The 27,717-nt window shown below is 43.7% G+C and overlaps 1 protein-coding gene and 1 long non-coding RNA gene across 4 annotated transcripts in view; one reads left to right on the top strand and one right to left on the bottom strand.

Moving 5' to 3' along the window:
- LOC146860053 (uncharacterized) overlaps positions 1 to 27,717 on the bottom strand; it is a 206,664-nt gene that overhangs the window by 156,149 nt on the left and 22,798 nt on the right. The window lies entirely within an intron of this gene.
- Positions 1 to 27,717, top strand: part of LOC146860054 (uncharacterized) — a 300,404-nt gene that overhangs the window by 149,915 nt on the left and 122,772 nt on the right. For all 3 annotated transcript variants that reach the window (XM_085643828.1, XM_085643827.1, XM_085643829.1), the window contains 2 exons: positions 14,618 to 14,676; positions 18,008 to 18,144. In XM_085643828.1, the coding sequence (XP_085499954.1) occupies positions 14,618 to 14,676; positions 18,008 to 18,144 (196 nt within the window). The remainder of the gene's footprint in view (positions 1 to 14,617; positions 14,677 to 18,007; positions 18,145 to 27,717) is intronic.

Consider the following 27,717-nt stretch of genomic DNA (forward strand, 5'->3'; position numbering starts at 1 on the left):
CACCCGCCAGACGTACGACGCCACCACCCTCAACGCACTCAACACCGGCCGAACCCCGGGATGCTACCAAGCCACCCCGAGACGCACCCACGGACCCTTCAGCTGCCACGCCTGCAAGTTCACCTGCATCCGGACCTGCCCCGCACCAGCACCCGCCAAGCCGAACACCAGCAGCAACCACCTCAAGTGCATCCTGCTCAACACCCGCTCCGTCCACAGACACGCCATCGAACTCTGGAACCTCCTCGACACCACATCTCCAGACGTTGCCTTCCTCACGGAAACCTGGATGAACGACTCCTCAGCGCCCGACATCGCCATCCCAGAGGGATACAAGATCGCGACAACCAGACTGGAGGAGGCATCGCCATCGTCCACTAGAACACCATCCGCATCACGACCAACACCGACGACACCCTGACTACCGCCGAACACCTACACTTCCAGATCCACACCGACCCTAAGACCACCCTCGGAGGCACCCTGATCTACCGACCCCCCGGGACCACGCACACCATTCAGCGAAGACATCGCCGACTTCATCAGCCCGCACGCCCTCCCCTCCGCTGAGTACATCCTCCTGGGGGACATCAACTTCCACCTGGAGAACAACAACGACCGCAACACCACCACCCTGCTTGACCACCTCGCCAACCTCGGACTCAAGCAGCTGGTGTCCACCCCCACCCACCTCGCCGGACACTCACTCGACGCCGTCTTCTCATCCAGCAAAGACATCGCCTTCAGCCACGCCACTGGACTCCACTGGACGGACCACAGCTGCGTCCACTTCACCTTCAGAAGAACCACGATCCACCACCACCAGCAACAGGATGCTCGAAGAAGCTGGAACAAGATCACAGCCGACCAGCTCGCCGCTTCCCTGAGCCAGCACCCTCCAGCCAGCTCAGCGAACCCTAGCCAGGCCGCCGACAACCTCACGAAGTGGATCAGCACCTGCGTGGACGAACTCGCCCCACTGAGGACCCCGCCCAGCAGACCCGGCAGCAAGAAGGCCCCATGGTTCACCGACGAACTCAAGAGCTCCAAGAAGAACTGCCGAGCCCTCGAGAAAGCCTGGAGAAGGGAGCCAACACCGGACAACATGACCACCCTCAAGCTCGCCACCCGGAAGCACCATCAACTAATCCACGCCACCAAGAAAACTGCATTCAAGGACCAGCTGGACAACAACGCACACAACTGCAAGGAACTCCAACATCGTGAAAGAGCTCTCCAACCCCAACGCCGGAAACATCACCCCATCGCAAGACCTCTGCAACTCCCTCACCTCCTACTTCCACAACAAGATCGCTGACATACACAACAGCTTCATCCCACAAAACGCCCCCCACGACCGCACCAACGCCCCCCACCACCACCCTGCGCGCCTGGACCCCGATCAACACAGAAGACACCATCCGCACGATTAACTCTATCCACTCCGGATCTCCGACCGACCCCCTGCCCTCACCACGTATTCAACAAGGCCAACGCTGTCATCGCACCCCACCTGCGGGACATCATCAACACCTCCTTCGACACCGCCACCTTCCCTGAGAGCTGGAAGCACGCCGAACTCAGCGCTCTACTAAAGAAACCAACAGCGGACCCCACCGAACTCAAGAATTACCGCCCCATCTCGCTCCTCCCGTTTCCAGCAAAAGTCATCGAGGACCGTCAACAAGCAGCTGGCCGCCTTCCTCGAGACGAATGGATCCCTCGACCCCTCAGTCTGGCTTCCGAGCCAACCACAGCACCGAGACCGCCCTCATCGCTGCCACCGATGACATCCGAGCCCTGCTGGACAACGGAGAAACAGCGGACCTCATCCTCCTAGACCTCTCCGCGGCATTCGACACTGTCTGCCACCGCACCCTAGTGCAGCGCCTCAGCAACGTCGGAATCCAGGAGAAGGCACTGGAATGGATCATCTCCTTCCTCGACGGAAGTACACAGAGTCCGCCTACCACCGTACAAGTCAGAGGCCACCGAAGTCATCTGCGGCGTCCCTCAAGGATCCTCACTCAGCCCCACCCTCTTCAACGTCTACATGAGCCCCCTTGTGGCCATCGCACGCCAACACAACCTCAACATCATCTCCTACGCCGACGACACCCAGCTGATCCTCTCCCTGACCAACGACCCCGCCGCCGCCAGAGCCAACCTCCACGAAGGGATGAAAGACGTAGCCGAGTGGATGATGACCAGCTGCCTGAAACTGAACTCAGACAAGACGGAAGTCCTCATCCTGGGCTCCTTGCCCTCGGCCTGGGACGACTTATGGTGGCCCCCCGCCCTGGGCACCGCACCCAAACCGACAGACCACGCACGAAACCTGGGCTTCATCCTGGACTCCTCCCTCTCCATGACCAGACAAGTCAACGCCGTCTCCTCGTCCTGTTGCAACATCCTGCGCATGCTACGGAAGATCTTCCAGTGGATCCCCACCGAGACCAGGAAGACGGTCACCCAGGCCCTTGTCACCAGCCGACTGGACTACGGCAACGCCCTCTACGCCGGAACCACCGCCAAGCTCCAGAAGAGACTCCAGCGGATACAGAACGCCTCAGCCAGACTCATCCTCGACATCCCCCGAAGCAGCCACATCTCCGGACATCTGAGAGACCTGCACTGGCTCCCCGTCAACAAGAGAATCCCCTTCCGTCTCCTCACCCACGCACACAAAGCCCTACACGACCAAGGCCCGAGCTACCTCAACAACCGCCTCAACTTCTACGCTCCCAAACGCCATCTCCGATCAACCAGCCACGCCCTCGCCGCCGTCCCCCGCATCCGAAGAGCGACAACAGGAGGAAGGTCCTTCTCCTACCTGGCCGCCAAGACCTGGAACTCCCTCCTGACCGACCTGCGCCTGACCCAAGACCACCTCTCCTTCAGGAAGAAGCTCAAGACCTGGCTGTTCGAGCAGTAGCGGCACCCCCCCCCCCCCCCCCAGCGCCTTGAGACCCTCCGGGTGAGTAGTGCGCTTTATAAATGGCTTTGATTGATTGTAGTCTGTCAAACAGTCTCCCTTAGGCGGAAAGATCAGCTTTTGTATCATGGGAACTGCACATAGGCTAAAACAGCATTAATTGCTGCCATAAAGAACGGAAATAGCAGTACAATAGAGAAGGTACTGCTTTGTTCTTCATTATGTACTACTCATTGGGTTCAATCCCCGATGTTTTTAGTCTGCCACAACTTACCACGCGGCTATCTCTTTGACTAGACTGATTATTATGACCAGCCCGTGACTGACACTGCTCTCCAGCGGGCTCCTTTGAAATACCTATTGCTCACATCTCATGTCCTGATGAAGATCTCAATTTCTTGAGATAGCTACGCCGTCGACCTCCTTACAACAAAAAACTTCATTTATTCTTAATTTGGAGCAAGAAGTTTTTTCCGATCTCAATGCGAAGTATTTTATTTTTCTTCTCTCACCACTTCACGCCCTTTTTCATGTCTGAGCACTGGATCTTCAAATCTAAATAACCAATATTGTTGAATAAATGTAACTGTTTTCTCCAAAAAGAATCCCTTTGTAGAGTTTGTCACTTTGAACATTTACTGAATAGTGTATTCCCACCATTCTTAATAATCTTGTTTTTAAGGAGTCTCTTGGGACCGATTGGCCTTGTATGAACCTTTGTCTTTTCCAAAACTATTTTGCCCGCTTTATGCACAGATTAGAAAAAGGTGGATAATGACTGCATGTCTACATGCATCATTCACGCAGCCAGCAGAAGCTCTGCGACTGTTCAGATGTGACCACGAAATAGCTAGTCTTTAGGTCTCGCCTAGCGTTGCAGCACAAATGTGCTGCCATCGCTTTGCGAGGCATGCAGTATATACTGTAGAGTGGAAGCTTTGTGGAAGCTCTGCCCATTGGCTTGTCTTAAATGCTGCCTTCCAATTGGTTTGAGGCTTGTTAGTCCCACAATAATCATTTGTATCCTTCCACGGCTATTGGACCCTTTACTCCTGAAAATATTTTCTTTTAGGTGTCACCTAGCGTTGCAGCGTTAATGCGCTGCCATCGCTTTTTGACACATGCAGTATATACTGTTGTGTGGAAGCTTCGTGGAAGCTCTGCCCACTCTCTGCCCATTGGCTTTTGTATTAAATGCTGCCTTTCGATTGGTTTGAGGCTTGTTAGTCCCTCATCATTCATCATTTGTGGCCTTCCACGGCTATTGCCCCTTTACTCCTAACACTATTCTTCCCTGTCTCCCCACCCCACCCTCCCTCAGTCTGACTTCTCACCCTCCCCCACCACTCCAGTTTGTGTATTTTTGTCTGCTGGCACTTCCGTTTTCATCTTTATTATTGCCACCTTGAAATATGCGAGTTAAAGATGCGTGCTGTACAAAAACTTCTCGTGTTTATCTAGATGTTAATGTTACACTAAATATGATGTGTCTAGGCAACACTCTGGGTATGCATGGCAACTGACTTCTCTTAGTTCACAAATGGCATTGTCTGGCGGGAGTAGCGGCATTGTTAATTCATGCTTAAAGCAAGCACTTTTAATAACTTTCTCTCAATTCAGTGCTATAATCTTGTGTACTGAGGTGACGCGCCAAAGAAATGCACTTTTTTGAATTCTGAGGAGACCTTATCACACATTTACATGTTTACTGTATGATTAACATGCTGATAATTTTCACGGCTCGCCCACTGGCTCGTATACGCTTGGCTCGTCTCCAGCTGGCTCTACCTGTTAATATATTGGCTCGCGCACCTCTAATAAAGATGAATGGATACATGATAGATAGTGAGTACAGGTAGATGGTAGAGACCTAGACTGGTACAGACCAAGTCAGTCTCCATTGCCTCACGTCAGAATCATCACTTTCAAATTTAAACTGGGAATCTGCCGGCAACTCCCTCATGCCCCAACCTCACCCCCTCACCTATTCTTAGCACAAGCGGCAAATTCTGAGCTGTGCCCTGCTGGTGCAGAGAAGCACGGCAGTCTGTAGAAGCGCTGGGATCCATAGCCTCTCCGGGCAGGCATCTAAGCCTTCTGAATGCCTTCACACTCTGGATAAATTAATACATTTTGTTCTGTGCTTTAGTTGCCCCTCTGTGAGCACTGTCTGGTAGATGAAGCTCTGTGTTAATAAACACATTTAGAGAGGTGGTTGTGTACAAACAGCCACTACCGTTTTGAACGTGTAGTTGAATACCTGCTCATCGTATACCTCATTGGCCGATCATGCCGTGGCACTACCAAAATTACCTTTGGACACATTTGCTCAGCTGTAAAACACTCCCTTCTATGGGTCATTTAACAACTCGGGGCTTTGGGGTTAGGTAACCTACTTTGGATGCTGTGTAAAAAAAGTAAATACATGCAATGAAACTAAGCTACCAGTACGGTCTAAAATACTGTTAAAACTGACATGCATTCTGGCATTTTGTTCAGTTAATGTAGATTTTCCCATAGATGCGAGTAAAGTACTCTTAATATCTTAATGAAATCTGCACTCTTTTAGCTAATGGCACCGGGCGACCTTTGACAACTAGGCAATGAATACCTTTTCATGTACCCCCCTGCTCCCCGCCCCTTTGGCAAACTTCATTGCCTTCCAGTGTTTGGGGGATAACCAAGACGCAGGAGAGCGTCAAATAGTCTAGAAGATGAAAGAAGCCGGGATTCAGATTCACATGCTCCGATCGCGTTGGTTAGTCTATAAGCACTACTTTTATTAATCAGTTTCGCATTAGTAAAGCACCACGGTGTGCATGTGTGGCGACACTTCACCCATGAGGTATGTGCCAAGCAATGGACACAATCCACACTTTGCGTCTTTCAATATATTTATTACGAAGAGCAGGACCTTTCCAAGGGATTTTGCACACTACATACATTCACTCCAAAAATAAAGCGTGTAGGTAAAAAACATTGCCATTTACAATGTCAATAGCTCTAACTCACAAATGCGAGACCTATTTGCATTGCAAATGCTTGTTTACATTTTAGACCATACTTGCTTTGTGCCTGGCGTTTTAGAATCTAAGATCTTGTCCACTATTGTGTAGGTTGGTAACATAAGTGATCTTTATGGAATGTTATAGATACTATAAATTGAACTGAATAAAAGTTGATGGATTAGGTCATGGGTTCATAATCCAATTTGCCCCTATCACTAAATGAGTTTGCTTTTATAGGACATTTTAACCTGCATTCGAGGCCAACACGCTCTGTCTCACCTGCCAGATTCCCTGGGTGCAGTTTCGCGACCTTCGTTGTCTCCCTCCCGCCGCCGCCATCCTCAACGCGGCCGCTGTGCGGAGGGGGACTACCCTTCCCAGGATCCTTTGCAGCGGACAGGAAGCGGAACCTGAACCCGCCTCCTGTATTCTCGCGCCTGGAGGCGCTTAAAAGCAACGTGAGCCCCTGACAAAGCGGGCGACATTTTAACCTGCATTCGAGGCCAACACGCTCTGTCTCACCTGCCAGATTCCCTGGGTGCAGTTTCGCGACCTTCGTTGTCTCCCTCCCGCCGCCGCCATCCTCAACGCGGCCGCTGTGCGGAGGGGGACTACCCTTCCCAGGATCCTTTGCAGCGGACAGGAAGCGGAACCTGAACCCGCCTCCTGTATTCTCGCGCCTGGAGGCGCTTAAAAGCAACGTGAGCCCCCGCCTCGCGGGTCCGCGTGCGGGCAGCGCCTGGCTAAGCCCGGGCAAAGGGCGGGCCGTCTGTGGCCGTCAAGGGGCTGACGGAGGCCGGACTGGGCCAACCCCTTTGATCTTCCAATTAGATGGACTTGCTGTGTAGGTAAGATTGGGTGGAAAACATCTACTCGCGTTTGCACTTGAGAGTTCTGGTTTGCTTATGAGGATGGGGAAAACGGTGCCCACTAATGGACCCATCCGGCCTAATACCAGACAGAATACATCTATTAATACCCCTCTCCCAAGTCTAACAGCCATAGACCGCATGTTACAGAAAACCATCGGGGTTGTTGTATCAGCAATAGAGACCACTGAAAGACGCCTCTCACTCCCTATTGGATGTGCCCCTCCTGTATTGCCGGTTGATTCATCTACTACCGTGGCTAATTCCTGCGATTCTATGCTGTTGACCTCCTATATTGGATTACCAGGCCCTCGTAAAAGTACTGAATCTTCTACAGTGGCTCATATTGTACAACCTGATTTGTCACCCAGGGTAAGCAGACTTTCGACTACCCCGGATCTTCAGGGACAGGACTTAAGTACAGATTTTCAACCACCTAATGACATTGATCTAGATGGTAGTATTACCCATTTGTCACCTAATGTTTCAGACTCAGCAACAACTAATGTTGCTACTTCACCGGTTAGAACTAGAGGGCAAAAGGCCAAAAGCAAGTTAAAGCACATAGAGAAAATTCAGCCCGCACATTAACAAAGGGGCAAAACCTGCAGGAATTATTCTAAAAAGGCAGGTAACCTATTTGGCCGTAAGGGGGCGTTACCTGTAACTCAGCCAAATGCTCCTGTTGTCCAGTGTGATGATATCGTACATATGGTTGGCAAGGAGGGTTTTTGGGAGAAGATGGAATCTTTATTTTCGACACGCATAGGGCCCATTTTAGACAATATGTGATTTAGAAGTACGGATGGATTCCATCGAACAACACTTAACACAAATCCCCCACTTATTTAAGTCTACCCAATCGTTACTGGTTACCCCGCAAATGGAACCTACTATAAATAAACCTGCATCTGAAGCTGTTCCACGTATGACTGTGGGTGTTAAGGACAAACCAAGTGGCCCAGTCATCCAACATTCAGCCCCTAGTACTTTACCCCATAGCACTAACAACAACAGTTGTAATTTGACTGCTCAGGGGAATCATGAAGAAAATGGTATAGCTCCGCAGGAAAAAGCTGTCACCTTTATGGAAGGCACCGAGAAACATGGAGGCTCAGCAACAGATCAGTTAAGGGGCACTCGTCAATTTGATGATTTTAAAAGTAATAATGTCCCTCCTGTTATGAACCTGCCACCCGAGTGCGGAGCATATGTCGCAGTTTTGTGTAACATCCCCAGATTACGGAAAGGGCAATTGGAAACAAATGCTTCTCTTAAAAACAAAACCCTTTATTGGTTAAGCAAGAATTGTGGGTTCTCAATCCTAGATGCTGACCAGATCTTGCTTACTCAAAGAGTGGGTTGGATAGGCCCTACATCTAAAGGTTTTGAAGGGGACTGCGTCATTATTAATTTTGGATCACCTTTTTGGGTTCATAAAGTTTTATCTAGAGCCCCTCCGCCTTCTAGTTGGGAATATAATACTACCCTCTTGCCACTTGCCTATTTTTATAAATTCCCTGTCTTTAACAATTCAGTTTTTGGCCATAGGGCACCTCACGTTAGGAACAAGTGGCTGCCTATGGGACCTGTGGGTAGTTCTGTGTTCTCCCCTTTACCACTCTATAATAGGTTTCAATGTCTGTCACAATTGGAGGATAACGATTGACACGGAACTTCACTAGATAACATAGTGGGAAATTCAGATAAGGGGAATATGGCGAACCCCAACATATTTATGAGGCAAAGTGAAGTCATTACCAATTGTCAGGAACCTATTATAACGAATGGGTCACTGGTTATAAATGACTCTAGTGCGCCTGATATTTTAACAGCTAGCATACTTAGCGAGCCCATCGTGAATTTGGAAGTACCAACAAACGGGTACAATGATAAGATCGCCAAGATCCCAGAAGGGTATTCATTAACCACCTGGAACATCGCAGGTCTTGGAAGCAAATTAGGTACTACATTTTGGCTGGATTTTATTAACCGTGGAAGTGACATAATTTGTTTCCAAGAAACATGGTGTACAGATTGTGTCACTGTGGAAGGATACACCTCATATTGTGTTGATGCGATACCTTCTCCAATGGGAAGAGCTAAGGGAGGACTATTGTTGCTTATCTCAACTAAACTGATTGGATGTAAAGTTATCTCTTACTCTAGAATTGACAGTTTTAGTCAAGTTTTGCGCCTAACATTCCCTGTTGGAAAGGATCTGGTTCTAATTAATTTTTATAATAACTTTCGCAGGGATAGGGGAGCTTGCTTAGTTTCACTGGAAAAAGAATTGGATAATGTATTAAATATCTCACCTAAGTTGACTGTTGTTGTGTGGGTGGGTGATTTTAATATCCAAGCTTGTCCCACCACATTTATTAACTCATGTGGTTATATGAACTCTTATTCATCCACTGTAGGGACTAAGGACGATATGATACATTTCCTTCATTGTGACTATGGCATGACCCTTAATGCTCTAATGGCCAAACTTGACCTTGAGCTACTGGATTGCACAGAGAGAAAGGGCCATATTAAATGTCCATCATTCACTGGCCGAGATGCAAACAGTAATATTGATCACATCTTATTAACTAGGAATAGTCCCTATGTGGACCTTTGGATAACTGAACAGGTGGTTAGTGACCACAATAGTATTTCCATAGTCCTGTTGGCATGGGGTAACAAATTGACTAATACTGATTCCACAATTACTGATATTCTACCCATCAGACCGAATGGAATGAGAATCAAATGGGATGGTGTAGACCCACATAAGATCCAATCGGTTGTGGTAAATAGTTGTAGGGACAGCATTAATTACTGTCTAAGGGATGAGGTTACCTCTGGTAAACTTTGTATGGAATTCACTAATATTAATAAGGTGATAAGCGATGTTTTAACCCGGAAATCCAAAGGCCCAAAACATGATGGTAAGAAGTGGTTCAATTCTGAATGCACGGAGATATTAACTAACTTAAAGTTAGCTTTAAAGTCCAAACCCCGTGACAAAACTTTAGTCCGTAAATTACGATATGCTTATAAACAAGCTGTCCTTGTCCATAAAAAGGCGATGAGATCAGATGCCTGGGATAAGCTAGGCTTCGCAAGTGAAACCGGAAATATAAAATTATTTTGGGAAATTATAAATAGTCCCTTTTTAAAGGATGATCATATCCCTGAGCTGACGTCCCATGTTAATTGCACGGAATGGATAGAACATTTTTCTAATATTTTTAATCCAGATAAGGTTTTTTTAGATCAGTTTTTATTAAATAATTCTATTTGGCCATTTGTGCCACTGATGATTGGCGTCGATGAGGTGCGGGAAGGGATGGCAAATAGTAAAGGGGGCAAGGCACCAGGCCCGGACGGTGTCCCGATCGACTTATATAAAGCCGAAATAGATCTATGGGCACCAATCCTGACAAGAATTTTTAATGCTGCATCTGAGGGGGATTTTCCAAAATCTTGGGCAGAATCATTGATTGTCCCTCTATACAAGAAGGGTTCTCAATCCGAAGCATGTAATTACCGCCCTATTTCATTGTTAGATTCTTCAATTAAAGTACTAAGTAGGGTACTATTAAAAAGATTGGAAGACTGGGCTGCAGATTCAGACATTCTAACCCCAGTTCAATATGGGTTCAGGAAAGGCATTGGGACTATCGAGCAATGTCTTAATCTGGATTTGCTTATTAATAAATATACCACAGTGAAAGGAGGTAACTTGTTTTTATGTTTCGCTGATTTGAGCAGTGCATTTGATTTGGTGGACCACTCGCTCCTTTGGCCAGTATTGCTTGACCTTGGTGCACCGGAGGAGATAGTATTCTTTCTAGCAAGACTTTATGACAAACTCTCTTGCAGTGTACGCTATGGGCCCACTGGCGAGCGAACTCCCTTGTTCACCGTGCGTAGAGGTATAAGGCAAGGATGTGTTATGGCACCTTTTTTATTCTCTCTCTTTATTAATCAAATTGCTTCATTTTTAAACAATATTTCAGCTGATGCTCCCAAAATTGACAATATGGTCGTCTCAGTATTGTTATACGCGGACGACGCGGTCCTAATTTCCCGCACCCCTTTGGGCTTACAACGTCTTATTGACGCTTTTACTCATTTTATAAATGGCAGGAAATTATTGATTAATAAATCCAAGACTTTTACAATGACTTGTGGTAAAAAATCAAAGTCACCATGCTCCTTTTTCCTAGAAGGCTCAAAGATCCAAGCTGTTAAAACATTCTGTTATTTAGGTATTAATTTTGATGGCAACGGTAAATGGACTAATGAGCAAGTAAATATTGGACATAAAGTAAATAGGAATTCTAATGGTATTTTTCGTTTTGCAACGAAAATAGGGGACTATAGAATAAAGGACATGGTCACCATATATAATGCGAGATGCGTTTCTTCAGCTCTATATGGAGCTGGATTATGGGGTTACTCCTCCACTGCCCAACTCCAGATAAATGAAAACAGCTTCCTCAAACGCCTGTTATGTGTCCCGGCTGCAGCCTCCACAGATTTGATTCACCAGGAAACTGGCCTCAATTATATTTCTGACCTGGCTGCAGTACGCCCTCTACTATTATGGCGTGCAATATGGCACAAGAAGGAAACTGCATTCACACAGTCTGTAATTAAAGACTGCCTTAAGCTAGATTTATGTCATCGTATTCCGTGGCTAAATTACATTACTTCTTGGTTTAATACTCTGTTTGGAATTAACATTCATTCAGAGTATATAATACCCCTTTCGAAGAAGGAAATTAAAGACACGTTCATACTGTATAAGATGGAAGAAAGAAGTCAGCTATTTCGGTCTCAAAAAACCTCTGTCTTTTATAGGCAGCTTAGCCTTAAGAGTGGGCTACAGTCGTATTTGGTGGATGTGACTATTAAATCGCACCGTTTTGTTTTAGTACGTTTAAGACTAGGCATTGTACACCATCTTGTTTCCTTCCCTGTTATAGGGGCAGGTTCCAATTCAAACTGCCCATGTGACAACGTTTCTAAACAAAGTTGCTGCCATTTCCTGCTATTTTGTAAATTTTATGTCTTTTTAAGGAAGTTTTATTTGAAACCTATCCTTTTAAAATACAATATTCGTTCTACAGCTGACGCAATGAACTTATTATGTTCCCTCCAAAGCCCAGACGTCTGCTTCTATGTTGCATCTTTTATTCTGAAGTGTAGAGCTGCCAGGAAATCCATAGTTTTATGAATTGTGCAACGTGTTCTACAATGGCTATCATGTATACGTGTATAAGTTATTATGACTATTTTGTGGTGCCATAGATACTCATGTCCACCCATGATAATTTACATATATTTGTAATAAACTAGTGCAAGGTTATTCTGATACACTTGAACTTGTGCATTAGTTTTATTATGGCATGGGGGTGCCTTTTATCATGTCATGGATTTCACACCTAGGCACATGTCACTTTATTCTTGGTATGGAATGTTTCTTAGATTAGTGAATTTTTGCTTCTTGAATAACAATTTTCCATACCTAAACTTTGTACTATGCACATATCACTATCTGTAAGTGGAGTTTATAATTTGTTCGATTCCTAGTCCACTGTGCAACATGTAACAATTTTTAAAAAATGACATTTGTCGGATTTTTATTGATGTGTATTTATGTATGGTTCTTTTTCAGTCCGTGCAAGATACTGGTCCCGGCTCAGTGATTTATCATTAGTTGTAATTAAGTCAAATATGTGTCTTACATTTTTAATATGTATCATTGTGTGTTCAGCTTATGTGGTTGTATTTATACTAACCGAATAAAAGCCTTTTTGACTTGACTCATTTGAAAAGTATGTTTGATACTATGTTTATTTTTTCATAATTATGATGCATGTATGATTTTATATTGTACAATTTTTTTATAGAAGAATGTTGTGAATATTTTATGACTGGTTTCTAAAGTAACTACTGAAAAGACTGTACTTATCCCTTTCACAAGGAGGACATCTACACAGGAGGTAGTTCCCTTCGGCAGCAGTATTTTTGTTTTTACTTGTTACTTTAGTGCTGCCTTTGTAGAGCTTGATGTGAAAACAGGAGGCTTCCCACCAGGGCACATTCCAGCGTTATCAGTTCCTGTCTCCTGCCAATGCTTTTGTGAATTCCTTAGTTTATCTGATTCATGTTTTTTCACCCCATATCAGCAGCTCACACGTACTCCGTATATAAGCTCTAGAGGGTGCTCTGTCTTTGCAACCCTGTCTGACATTCCTTCTTTCTGTCCTTATTTCCTTTATTTCCTTTTTCTTTTCCCTTTCTTTACTTTCCCTTTTCACTTCTCCTTGCTTCTTTTTTTAAACCATCCTTTAATCTTTCCTCCTTTCTTTATCTTGTTTCCCTTTCCTTATTGCTCTTTCCTTTTACTTTTCCTTCTTTCCTTACTACTTTCTGGCCTTATTTGTTTTGTCCTTTGTTTTCTTCCTTCGTTGTTTACTTATTACCTTCTTTCTTAGCGAACGCAGACCGATTGGCCATTTAAAGTCTGCGTTAGCCAAGACCTAAGGTTTTTCCTACAGGGGTTTTCAGGCAGGCTTGGTCCATTAGTCTGATCATTCGTATTTTTTCTTCCACTAATTCCTGCATATATCAAGGGGGCAATGTCAGGTCACTTTAGCAACTGGCAGACTTTACTATGAGTTATGGCTAGCTGCTCTTTCTTAAGAGCATATCAACACAAAGTTTTCTTCAGTGCCAGAGAGCAATATAGCAATATGATTGTTTGAGATCAATACAACATGTTTGCCTTTAGCTCATGTTTTTGTTCAGATTGAGGGCCCAACAGCTTCCTGAACAACGTTGCTTGTTGTAACATGTCTGTAGGCACATTTGTCTTATGGGACTATGTATATCTACAACATCCTCAAATGTTGTATTCTTTGACTGTCCAGGGGCAGTCTGTAGCATAAACATGAAGCAGCATGTTGGTGTCCTCAGTGTAGGTCTTGGGGATTTATAAACTGTAGTGAATGTTTCCTAGGAAGTGCATGTACACCATACACCATGCCATAAACCTCATATTCCTCTGGGTAGGTAAGGACTGGAGGGTGGTTGTGACTGCCATCCCTATGAATTGGGAATCGTGCAAGTGATACAACCTAGATTAACCTTGGCACTGTCCCTGCTACCCCTTGCATCTAGGGCCAAGAGAATAGCAATGGGAACAGAAAGTAGATAAGACTTTAACAGCCTTGTTACTTTATGTTCGTTTTATACAGGTCCACTATCCCTTCACCATCAAATATGCTAATGAGTAGGCATCAGAGATAAAATGTCTGTCATTGACCATAGTGTAACTTCACTCTACACATTTTGATGAACTGATGTCCACACTTCCGTCTCCAAAGCAACATAGGGTGCACTAAGCCTAGAAGCACTCTACTAGAAATCTGTGTAAATATTTCCTGCTCCCTTCACTCCCATCACCACCTATCTTGTCGAAGGTATGGATAGCACTTGGTGCTACGAAAAATTGCACCCATCTTTGCAGGCTAATCACATTTGGAAGTACTTATGTTTAGCATGGGGACGAAGAGCGCCATCCTTGAATTTCTTGTCCTCCTGATTCTCATATAGAAATCTTTTTTGGGCACCTATTTGCCATAAAACATAACATTAGTTGCAAGGCATACTAATGTGAAATGCTCTGTCAAAATTGATAGCCTGCCCTTTTGCTGGAACATGTTGACACCCAAGGAAGAGGACTTGAGAATTGAAGAGCGTGCTTTGGCAGATGAGATTATTTTCGTTTTCCCCATCTGCAGGTGTTACGGATTCTGAGACCAATCATTTCATTGAAGCAGTTTCTACTAGTGAAAGTCAGGTAAGATTTATATCTGTGTAAGCAGTGGATATTTGTTTAAACGTTAATTTCTTTATCAATGCTTGATCTGCTTGTGAATATATTGCAATATATTTCCTTCTGCGTCTGTTGCTGTGGAAATGTGACTTCTGTCTAAGTAGCATTTTACTGTTCTTGTCTACTTAATTGCTTCTCTCGTAACCTCCTCAATCCTACGTCTTAGATAGTTGATTCACTGATAATGTCCTTCAACTAAAGACTGGTGTCTGTTATATCTAGCACCTGAGGCCTCAGGCCCTTGCTTTAATTGTTAAAGGCAATCTAAGTGTTATGGAGCGTGCCTCTGAAGCATATCAAGTAAGTCCAGCATTGGCCCAAATAAGGGTGTTATGGTGACTGGAGTTATTAGTGTAGCCATTCTGTAGGTATCACTTTTTAATTCACCTGGAGTTGACATGTGGTTAAATTTCCCAGCAATGATTTAGAGGTCGGTGGTTTGACTTTGTGTTGGCAACCTCACCTTCCCATAGCACCGGTTTCACTGTTAATTTAGAGCACACGCGTAGAATGTTTAAATCTCAAGGACGATGTCACAATTTGTGTGGGCCAGGACATTTGCTTATGTCTCTCTAAATTTCCTTGGATAGTCTTATGCCGACTGTTCTGTTCAAAAAGAAGCTTTCGGCACGGAGTTCAGTGCCTCAAACACCATTCTCACCTGGTTTCAGGTATTTATGCCAAAAGTTAGAATGCTTAATGCCTGGATCAACTACTCCAACCACCCTTTGAAGTGGGCAAGCATGTGTTTATGCATTTTCAATGCGCAGATGCTTTTGGGCATGCGGTGAGGTTCTGCCTGAAGTTGGTAATGTTTTCTGCACCATAATTTAAGGTGTCTATTTCGTGAAACTTTTACATGTCAAAGAACGGACAGGTAGTAATCTTGATGTGAGGGCAAGAGTTTGGGGGGGATCAAACAAGCTTCCTATCTGCTTAGCTGATGGACTTGTTTTGCGAGTGTGTGAGAGTTTGGCGGTCCATGAATAGAACTTTGGCAAAAGGCAGCTTGTTCTCTAGAACCATTGAACATTTAATGTGGTATAGTTTAGACACGTAGTTTGTGGACTTGTATTTCTGGGTGGAATACAAAAAAGTGGTCAATATCGAATGACATGAGCTTTGTTATGTTAAATTATTTTTATAAGGCACACTAATACCCAAAATGTTAACCAGCGCCAGCCTGACGATTGGAAAAGAAAGTGATGGTATTATTGGTTGATCAACCATGTCTTTAAACCTTTGCAAAAGTTTGCAAAGCTTGTTTCGTGACGAAGGGGTGCGGGAAGAGTGTCTCACAAGGTAGGGCCAAGAAGGCAAACGAGCGGCCGCCCATCCTTGAAAGTGTAACCCTGGAACCAGAAATTTTTCTTGGGTTGTGGAGCACAACAGGCATGATGGTTGGTAAGGCTGTGCTAAGGCTTGCAGATAATGGGGAGCAGTGCCGAACTTGATCTTAAATAGAAAGCTCAAGGCTTTGAACTTGACACGGCTTTCCACTTTCAAAGCCAGTGAAGATCGCTTAGATAGCTAGAGATGGAAGTAGCTTTGGAAATTCAATATAGTAGTCTGGCTGCAGCATTCTGAATCATCTGTAGCCTCCGTAATACATCTTTGTTAGCCCCTAAATGGAGGATATTACCGTTGTCTATTCTTGAGGTCACAAGCCCCTGGACCACGGTTCTTTGAGTGGTGCAAGGAAGCATCCAGACAATTTTTTTCAGACCTTTTATTACAGTAAAGCGGGTGTCCACAACCTTTACTGCTTGCTGTCTCATAGACATCTGATCATCCATATTAAAGCCCAAATTACCGACTTGTTGGGTGGGCAGGAGTGGGGGCTCCCATTTCGGTAGGCCAATGCTGGGGACCCCATAGATCTTTATTTTCCCCCAAAATGAGGACCTCAGTCTTACCGCCATTCAGTTTGAGCATGTTAATTTGCATCCATGCTGAAATGTTTCTTGGGCTGTCCTGAAGAACTGATGAACCAGACACCTTTCTCAGTAGAAAGCGAGAAGATAATCTGGGTTTCATCCGCCTATGAGAAAAGGGACAACCCGGCCTCCTCTAATGGTTGCCAGTGGTTTGACATAGATATTGAAAAGTAGCAGGCTGAGAATAGAGCCCTGAGGCACCCCGTAGGGAGTAAAAAGGTGAGATTTGGAGTTTGCAGTAGAAGAAAAAATTTGAAATGTGCGTTTGGTAAGAAAAGTTGTCAACCAGTGCAGTGCTGAGCATGAAATACCGAGGGATTGGAGAGATTTTGACACTGTGTGACCGTGTCAAAAGCGGCGCTTCAGTAATGAGGGCTGCTGTGTCCCCCATATCTAAGTGATGTCTCAGCATTTCCGTAACACCCAGTAGGGTTGTCTTTGAGAAACGACGCCAAGAATTGCTTTGTCTCCTTTATTGAAACTAATTTTTGCTGTGCTATGTTATTTCAAGGTCCTGATGTAAGCATTGAAGTGAATTCTGTTCAGAATTACTCCTTTAGTTTTTTTATGGCCATTACCTAGTATTTCCTTAAATACATGTGCCAATCCTCGTCCCTTAACTCAACTTCTGTAATTCCATCTCAAAAGGGTCCTGTCCCACTGTACTATGTGCAACACTTCACTAAAAATATTCTGTGCATGTTGTGCTGCTCCTTTATTTAGTGGGGAAAAAAAGTTACAGGAACATACTGATTTCACTCCTACAAAGCAGTTGAAATTCTGCAGTTTTAGTTACCTGAGCTAACTAACTTGCACCCCCACGATGCACTGCTTATGACCTCCTATATTACATCACTCATGAAATGGTCTTGACCTAGGAAAGGGGGTTTATGCTGGTCAGGGCCCTGGCTCCTATTTTACAAATTAAGCACTGGCCTTGGCCCACATTGAGGCAAGTGTCAGGAAAACACACTTTTAAACATCCAAGAGAAGTTGCTTGAAAAACAGTAGTACTATAATAGTGTGTAGATGTATAAACATACATCCTGAATATGTTTAATGATGCACAAAGAAATGCACAAAATATTTAATTTGTGTTTCAACTCTAGGACATGAAGGGTGAGAAGCTCCTCTTTTAAGCTATCGGGCGAAAGTTGTCTTGAAGCAGAGGGACTACTTTTCTCAGACTGTCATGTTCAAATTAATTTTCACAAAATTGTTTCCAGTCCTGTTGGATTTAACTTTAATAAATGTATCTTTTCCGCCTCTTTATGCTATATTGGATTGGACTGTGGTGGGCTATGGAACACTGTTTTAAAAAATAAAAAAGACTTGATTAACGCTAGTTTTATTCCTAGAAACCTCCGTGGCGACCTGTCCATCAAAGGAGACCTTTACATAAACACTCGCACTCATGTGGATACCATGCAGATATTGCAAGCCTTGAGGAGTCTTGTGAACTACTCCGTGGACCTAAGCTCAATTACAGTGGCTGGTGAGTACTTGCACATTTCTGGGGCTACAGCTTGCTTCAGGTCCAAAATTCTACTTTGTTTTGAAATGGAGATTCTGTGTTGCATTGGACTCCGAGCAACCTCATAGGCATTCCAATCTTCAGCTCCACTGGGTTCTAGGTTGTGTAACCACAGGGGCAGAGGACAGGTGGTTGCTAGAGGTGCCGGGTCTCCTTATGGGTCGTTGCACCTTACCTCAATTAATATCTATACAGATCTTCATCGTGTCAGCGTTTCTTCTTCCAAAAATGGCGACAAGCTAGCGGCGACGACCCTTAAAGATTAAACTACTGCATTCATAATGCAGATGAATGGTCTTTCAAGGAAATAAGTTTATAGTTTAATTTCACTAGAGTGAAGTTTGATGGGAATGACCTCATGATGCCTATGTCTAGAATGTTAAAGCAAAGAGACAACCATGAACTTATGGACTGCTGTGCACTTAATTTCAAGGGATCCTCCACTCTTCCCTACTGTTGGAATCCTTATTGGGTGTTGACCATAGACTAGGTACCATACATCTACTATAATGCATTCGTTATATATTTCAATACCACAGTTTGTTCATAGGGGTGTAGTCCCAGGATCACATCTAGATTTAAACATAGGCACTTGGTTTAACTGGGAACGGTGTTTATTGCTCATATGATTGCCTTACTAAGTACAGAAAAAAGCTGCAAAGACTATTGCGTTTGAAATATGGGAAATATGGGTTCACTCTCGCATGTTCTCCCTCTCCCTCACACAGTGCTTGATTTTGTAAAATATTAAGTACAGTGCTCACATTTTTGTAGGAGGCTCCACCACTCGCTTCCTCCAGCTCCACCACTCGCTTCCTCCAGCTCCACCACTCGCTTCCTCCAGCTCCACCACTCGCTTCCTCCAGCTCCACCACTCGCTTCCTCCAGCTCCACCACTCGCTTCCTCCAGCTCCACCACTCGCTTCCTCCAGCTCCACCACTCGCTTCCTCCAGCTCCACCACTCGCTTCCTCCAGCTCCACCACTCGCTTCCTCCACTGGCACTGCTGACAGCCAGATGTAATACCCAATCTGAATTTCAACAAGGGAGCCTTCAAGTAAGGTTTTGATAGGAGGTTGCCCTAGCCCCCCTGCCCCCCGCCCACAAACATTCTGAAAGTCTATTTAAAGCACAATTTTGGAATAAACTGGCTAAAATTAGTATTGCCTTGAAAAGGGACATGTGAAATATTCCAGTCTGTGTTGAATTGGGGGAAAGGACAATACTTGGACATGCACAAAGGTGTTCGGAGTTTAATTTTATCAGTCTAATTGTGTCATTAGTTCTAAGATGCAACTTTTACATATCGTATGTGACAAAAAATAAACAAAGGTTTTGTCAGGTGCAGGTTCTCACCATCAACTAAACTAGTGTGCAAATGGCGGGTGTAGAGTGTTTGCAATAACTGCACCCTCAAGTGCCTCCTTAATTTAATCTCCTGGGCTTTTGAGAAAATGTTCATGTGCGTGTTACAGCAATTTGAAATTTGAATTAGCTAAAGCTGGTGTATTGTTTTGTGAACTGACATATGGATTTAAACACATACACTAACCTATTCCTTCCTTTTAGCACAGGATGCATGTTGTGCGTCCTCAGCAGTGGTCAGCAAAGAGCGCAGGACTCCCAAATCAGTTCTCCCATAACACACCATAACTGGTCTTTAAAGCACCAGCAGTGCTCTAGGACCGCCACCCCAAGAAGTCACACCGAATGTCTTGGTGTTGGGAATACATCTACCACCACAGCTCTGTGGGGGTTGATGAAGGAGAAACATCAGGGTTTCCCCATGTGCAAACAATCAAATTATGCATATTTTTTACAGATTGCTCCAGATCGTAGCCTCTCTTCCAAAAATAGGATCCTAAATTTGTAGTCCGTCTTGATTGTAGCAAAATCCTTCTGCATTATATATGGTAAACGCAGGCACATGCCATGAAGCTGGGAGAGTGGGGATTGACAGCCACCTGTCACTTTAAAAAAATCTTCACCCCCACACTATGGTGTTCTGCTTTGCAACACTTTCACAGAAACCAACTCCAGAACCACAAACCACTGTCCCACTTAGGTTTTACAATACTACCTCATTGTACCTGTCCATGTATGCCCGCTACTTATTTTATACCCTCCACACAACTTCAAAGTGGTACAGCTATCACGATTCCAGTAGGTGAAAGGGAGAGTACCTGCGCCTCTCAGCACTACTGCAATTGTATGTAAGGGGAGAGTACTGGCACTTCTGAGGAGCAAACAAGTTCCCTCGAGTGAGTACAGTAGAAGAGTACAGACCTTATGCCCTGTGTCTTCAGGGCAACTGGAGGACTTTTCCAGATAAACATCCCTGCTACCTCCTGGTCTAAAGCGGCAGTGCTTCCCTAATGCCCCTCGCCCCCACTCTACCATAAATTGAAGTTGCACTGCTTGGAAATACTGTAACATTAGTACAGGAAGTAAAAGGAGAGATGGAGGAGGGAAGAGTCTAGAAAAGGATTGGGAATCATAGTAAAAGGAGGATTTTGGAATTGTCAAAGGAGGGATACATGACAGGAGAATTTAAAAAGGGTTGCTTGGGAGATCATTGAAAAGTTTTCGGTGAGCCAAGAAGGGTAGATGATGGTGATCCAGCGCAGAAACCCTAGTAACGGGGGAAACTACCTGCACCAATATCCTCCCTGCGTCACAGACCCGACATCACACTAACTCATTTACACATGCAGTCATTGGTGGGGGCCCATAACACCAACACTCACACGTTACTTACACCAGTCTGCACACACAGGAGGGATGAATGATTCAAGCGCCGGACATGTGGGAAATACCTTATAACCTATAGGGAAGAAAAAATCATTTACAAAATATACATGAACGCCCTTTCGCCTACAGATCCTTAATCCTAAAACATCAAGGCACTCCTCCCACTTCGGTCTAATGGACCAAATTAGTTGGATTGGTTGATGGTGATTTAGAACCAGCTAAAACACATTTTTAGGACCTCAGAATCTATTTCTTGAATGAAACTCCCAACACCTGAATTATTGTTAATCAATTGTTTATCTAAATTTTCATAATGTTATCAATTCGCACTTGTCTCGTCAAAGTTATAAAAAGTTTTATATCAGTTTTAGTAAGTCGCAGAACATCATATTTACCTAATCTGGCTATTTTGAGTCCTCTAATTCATTGGCGCTGCATAAATTTGTCATGAATCGTCCGAAAGCAAGCCAAAGCTCTCTGCTGAGCACGCTACAGTCCCAAATATCGGCAAAGGACCAGAGACGTGCAAGCATCTATCATTGCCTGTAGATTTAGGAAAAGTTCGCAGTCATCAGATCGGGCAGCATGCAGACCTTTAAGGATTCAGGAAAACACGGAAAATAGGAAGCAAAAGGCGATGCGACAACGTCGTGTCGTGGTAACAATGGATTTTTTCTATTCTACTACCCCCTTTTTCTAATACAAAAAGTAAAGATGATACAATTTAAGAATTTGGACAGTCATGATTGGCTGGTTGAGAACGTCCGATGTCAGTTAAAGTTTTCAGTTCGAGGGGTGATGTCATGAGACAGTCCCAAAGTCAGCTTGTTCCGGTTTATTGTAAGGTCGATTGTTCTCTAGATGTTTGGCTGTTGTCCCACTCTGTCCTTATTCGGTTACATGGTGTATAGAGGTCGTGATGAGGTTTGGGAGATTTCTTGAGCATGTGCAGCTCACTCCGTGCCTCGTGGGACAGTGGCCACTTCGTCATGCGGTGTCAGCGGCCATTTTGGATTTAGGCCCAAATGCTAATTTAATCGAAACAAACACAAATGTAATTAATACATAAAATTATTGAATCTAATGTTAATAACCCCTTACTAATTCCTCTGTGCTTGTATTTGCTTGAATTTATCTAGCGTATAGCAACATTTAAAGCCATTATATTCACCCTTTCGGTCCTCCTCTTGGGCAACATTACAAGAGCAACATATATCATGCAGTATTCTATTTACCACATACTACTGTTAATGTGTACAAATCTTTGTTATATAGGTTATTTTAGCCATGCATCCATGTGTAATTTCGATAATGTTAGTTAATAAACATGCAAACTCATTTAATAATATTGTAGTTAACAGATTATTAAATTAGTATTTTCATAACCAATAGAGGAGGTATGCAAAATTTTGCACTACCCGCTCCATCAATGGTAGTCTAGAAAGGTTTATTTTGGAGATATTAGAATGAGGTCCTCGATGAACCAGAGTGGAGGTAGAGGATATATCGAGAAAGGTATAGGGTGAGAACAAGTAGTGCATTGGAGTCAAATGGTTTTTTTTTCTTTGATTCTACAGTTTGACTAAATTAAGTATAGTGATACATAACTACATAGAAAGGGTATACCTGTATAAGGAAGATAATGTATGGAGATTTAAAGTTGTTGTACAAATTCAGACTTAAGTATTACTTTACTTGAAGCTAACTTATTTGTGCTTTTTATAACTTTTTTTCATTCAAACTTTTCCTCAATATTTCAATAGTGAAAATTTAAAGCTTGATTGTTTGTATGGGATGAGGTTTTCTTCGAGAACTAACCTTGTAAATTTTCAAGATCTTCCCCACAGTCTGATAGGGCAATCTGTCTAGATTTGCAAGTCCTTCCTTTATGGAGCAGGAGGATTATACTTTCAGTCCTGGATTTTTCAATTGTTCCAGTTTTGCAACAAGAAAGAGGGGAGAGGAGTTAGCCTAACGGCTAGAGCGGTCGCCCTTGAATCTGGGGAACTGGGTTCGAGTCTCTGCAATGACAGCTGAACATCCTGTGATTCTGGGCAAATCACTTTATCTCCCCGTGCATAACAAAAAAATTAATGTGTCCTTATGTAATGCAACTGGTGCTATGTAAAGTGCTCTTATACCCGATTCGGGTCAAGTTCGCGCTATATAAAACTCTGAAAGGAAAAAATAATTGCAGCCAGCACATTGCTCCAGAGTATACAGTCGGTCATGAAACTTATCTAGATATCTGGTCCTATCAAACCATATTCTTTTGAAATGCGGATGGAGTAAATGTGTGTGGCAGTAGGGAAGAGATATCCAGGTGAAAATAATCATAGTTGTACCGGGGAGGTGCGGTTGAAGTTCTGCTTCCCTATGTGACTTGAAATGGACCCCAGTGAAACTGCAGGTGGCGGGCGTGCTCCCACGCACAATCTGGTGGCGCTGTGATAATGACTGATGCCACCTGTCTATATCTGTGTCCTACAGTCGGACCCTTCTGGGAGGCAGTTGGCACACCCTGAGCGAGATCCTGGCAGTCACGGCACCCATCCCCCGGTTCTTCTATCCTGTTGCATGACTTGGACTCCCCAGACATCTAACGCCCTTAGTGCTGCCTGTTACAAACGGCACTTCATAGCAAAAACCTGCATCCTCCGCCACTGGAGTCCACCCCCCCCCCGCCCCCCCCCCCCCCAAGGTTCACTCTTCATGACTAGTGACTCTCTGCCATGTACTAGACGGCCTCATATAAGCGGGTTATCTCTAATCTGCAGGCCCAAACTGACTTTCTTCCTCATCTGGCCAACTTAACTTCAGGACGGTGGATACTGTACAGTAGGTATGGTCATTTTTGATTTCCTATGGGAGGGATCTGGCACTGCAATGTCAGCTTCTCCGGACCATGTCACCCTACCCTGGTCCTTGCTCACTCTCCCCTGATTGCCCCCCCCCCCCTTAACTTCTCCCTCCCTTTTTCATTCTCCCCATGTAACTTCCCCTCTGTCTCCGACTTCTTTTCTCGATGTCCTGCCTATCTTTCCCCCTCTACCACCCTTCCTCCCCCGGGCTTGTAGATTCCCCCCTCCCTCTTCCCCCTCCCCCCTTTCTCATGTGCCGTGTCCTCTCACAGGCTACCTACCTCGCTGTGCTGATCATCATAGGCGCTATTTCAGAATCGTGCATTTGTCCCTACTAAACCCCCCGTCTGCAATATATTTGATGGGCTGCCGCGTGCTATGTACCCAGTGCTGCACCTATTTTGCAATGTGTGATTGCTTCATGTATCAAGTTCTCCAACCCATTTCCTTACCTCCTGTTTTTGTTCTTTTTTAAGTTTAGAAAGCTTTATTGAATATAATAAACCAAGTAAAACATCAGTACAAAATAGCATCATTCGGCAATGAGACAAAACAATAAAAGCAATTAAATTCTAACAAAGGTTTAAGAAATGCCTAACGGAAACAGGGGATATACTAAGGGAAAAAGCTTTTTTGAAAGGTATAATGTTTAATATGCAAGGGGAGGCAAAAAGGAAAGCAAGGGAGGAGAGAGAAAGGAAGGGAGGGGAAAAATATTCAATATATAGGGTAAAATATCTTGTAAATAACCTAAGGAAATAGTTCTATATATATGAGAAAATATAAAAAGCTAAATAGCAACTAAATTTAAAAAAAAGATACAAAAACAAGATAAACAAGGGGCAATTCGAGAGAGAAAATTAGTTAAAGGCAACCATAACAAATCTTTTTTGATCAAAAGAGAGGTACAGTGGTAGCAAAAGCACGATCAAGTCTATGGTGATGACACAATAAATTCCACCAGGCATTGTATGAAATCTTTTAAGTGTCTTTCCAGTTCGTAGTAATTATCTGTAAAGAAATGGCTATATACAAATCTATAAATTTGCTTGCATTACAATGAACATTCCATATAGGTGAAGCACCACCCAGAAAGATATGAACAATCTCAAAGGAGTGGTCAGTAATTAATATTTCATTCAATTTTAACCAAATACGCGACCAAAGAGATTTAACTAACGGGCAGTGAAAGAACATGTGAAAAAAAATCACTATTGGTATGAGGGCAGGACCAACATTTTTTGGAATCAGACAGTTTGAAATTATGTAAGTCTGATGGAGTGAAAAAAAGTCTATTGTAAAAAAAGTACAAAGTCTGTGTAGTACTAGCAGAACGGGAGATAGTGTGAATCTTAGACCATAAGGAATTCCAAACCTGAAGGGGAAACTCTTGAGCTAGATCTTTTTCCCAGGAAAGTTCAAGTTTAGATTTGGTTCTTTCAACAAGGGGTAGGAAAGTAGTTTATAAATAGCGGCAGCTCTAAGAGGAATACAGAAATCTGGTAGTGACGGGGAAGGGCTTGTGTCGGTAAGAGGAAGAGAGGCAACTTGAGAGATAATGAGGTTTAAAGAGTTTTTAAGCAAGATGTATTGAGAAGAGTGTGCGTTGGAAAGATGAAAGTAGATACGAATATCCGCGTAATCTTGTAAGGAGTTATTGACAAGAAGATGATTAAAGGTAATAATACCTTTGTCAATCCATTTCTTTCAAAAAAGTGCTCTGATATTGATCTTTAAGGATTTGTTATACCAGATTGGAGTTGAGGAAAAACTCTGACTGCGAAAGAAAGGAGCGGAATACTGAGGGAGCAAGTGCTCTAGAATGCCTAAAGATAAGGGTAAGAAAACGCTGCGGAGGCTGAGATAAGCGAGTAGCCGTATTGAAAGAGAAAGGCGAGAGTTGCGCAAGCTCTATAGAGCTCCAGGCTGTCAAAGGAGGATCAGATGAGTCGGATAAAAAGGGCCAAATTTGTTTTAAATTAAAGGCTGAGTGAAAGCGAGTGAGATTGGGAAAGTTGACTCCACCTGAGTCCTTGGGTTGTTGAAGACGGGAAATGGAGATCCTGGCCATGCGATTTATTCCATAAGAATGAGGTAAAGATGCGATTTATTGTTTTAAAAAAGTAGTGATAGGGAAATCGGAAGCATAGAAAGATAAAAATGTACAATGGGAAGGAGCATCATTTTGATAGTGGCTAGCCTTCCCCACCATGACAAGAAAAGCGGAGACCAGTTGTCTATAAGGGAGGAAAGCTTTTTAACTATCTTTCTGATTAAGCTGAATGGTTTCTCTAATAGTGTTAGCGTAGAGAATACCAAGGAATTTAATACTACCAGAGTTCCACTCAAAACCAGAGCCCTGAAACATGTAGGGAAGGCAAAATTTGTTGAGGGGTAGAACCTCAGACTTGTCTATGTTAAGTTTATAGCCAGAAACCAGAGAGTACTCATGCAACAGTGAAAAGAGTGAAGGTAGAGGTGGTTGGATTAGAGATATAAAGTAAAATATAGTCAGCGTAAGCAGTAAACTTAATATCAATGTTCTGAAATGTGAAGCCAGTATATGATGGTGAGCGTCAAATTGTTTTCTAAAAAGGGTTCTAACGCAAGAATGGAAAGAGGGGAAAGAGGACAACCCTGTCTGGTGCCTCTATGCAGAGAGAAATAATGAGATTGAGAACCGTTAACCCAATTGAGAAGTAGAGGGGGCAGAGTATAATAATGGAATGTATCGAATAATAGGGTTAAAGCCGTGCCACCTCAATGCACCAAACATTAAGTCCCAGCAAACTCTATCAAATGCTTTCTCAGCGTCCAGTGTAATAGCAGCGACTGGAGAGTCCATCTTTGAGGCAAGGTGAATGATATTGAGGAAGGTTCTTGAATTATCAGTAATGGATCTGCCCTTGACAAAGCCAGATTGATAAATGTTGGTAAAGTTAGGAATGATTAAGTTAATACGAGAGGCTAGAACTTTAGCATAAATTTTAGTCTGTATTAATTAAAGAAATGGGTCGATAGTTTTACAAAGGGAAGGATCTTTATCTTTTTTTAGGGATCAGACACATTGCCTGTGTAAAGGAGCCTTTGGATTCCCCTTGGGCAAGAAAATAGGTTAACAAAGAAAGTAGATGCGGTAAAAGGATATCCTTAAAATACAAATAAAAACGGACCGTAAACCCATCAGGGCCTGGTGTTTTACCTTTAGGGAGAATAGTAATAGCGTTGAGTACCTCTTTTTCCGAGAGGGGGACATAGAGAGAAGAAAGATCAGGAAAGCTATCTGAGGGCCTGGGAAGAGACTGAAAAAAAGCATCAATTTGATCCTGAGAGGGGACGGATTCTGGAGTGTAAAGTGAAGAGTAATATTGGACAAAACGGTCAAGGATTTTATCATCGGTGTAGTGATGATTCCTGTTTGAGTGAACAATGGTTATTATTTTGGATTTTTGTTTTTTGATTTTAAGATAATTAGCAAGAGATTTGCCAGCTTTATTGCGGCCCCCATACATCTTGGCATGGAAATTAAGGAGGTTATTACACGCAGAGTCCCAGGAATGTTTGTTACATTGCATTTTAGCTTTAATAAGAGAAAGTGCTTCCGAAGAATTTGTGGTAATATAAAGATGCTCCAGGTCTTTAATTTGTTTAAGAAGTTGAGCAGATGTAGATAGAGCTTTTTTCCTTTTTTCGGGATACAAAGTCAATAATGAATCCTCTAGAAGTAGCCTTAAAAGCGTCCCAGATAAAATGAAATTGAGAAGTAGAGTGAAGATTATTTGTGAAGAAATCCGCTGCAAAGAGCTTAAATTGTTCAGTAAACTGTGAGTCAAGGAGGAGCGAGTTGTTGAAGCGCCTGCGCCTAGAGGTATGAGTAGGCAAAGGAAAATCCATGTCAACTATGACAGGGGCATGGTTGGAT

Source organism: Triturus cristatus, chromosome 3_1 (assembly GCF_964204655.1).
Source record: "Triturus cristatus chromosome 3_1, aTriCri1.1, whole genome shotgun sequence".
NCBI classification, from domain to species: Eukaryota; Metazoa; Chordata; class Amphibia; order Caudata; family Salamandridae; genus Triturus; species Triturus cristatus.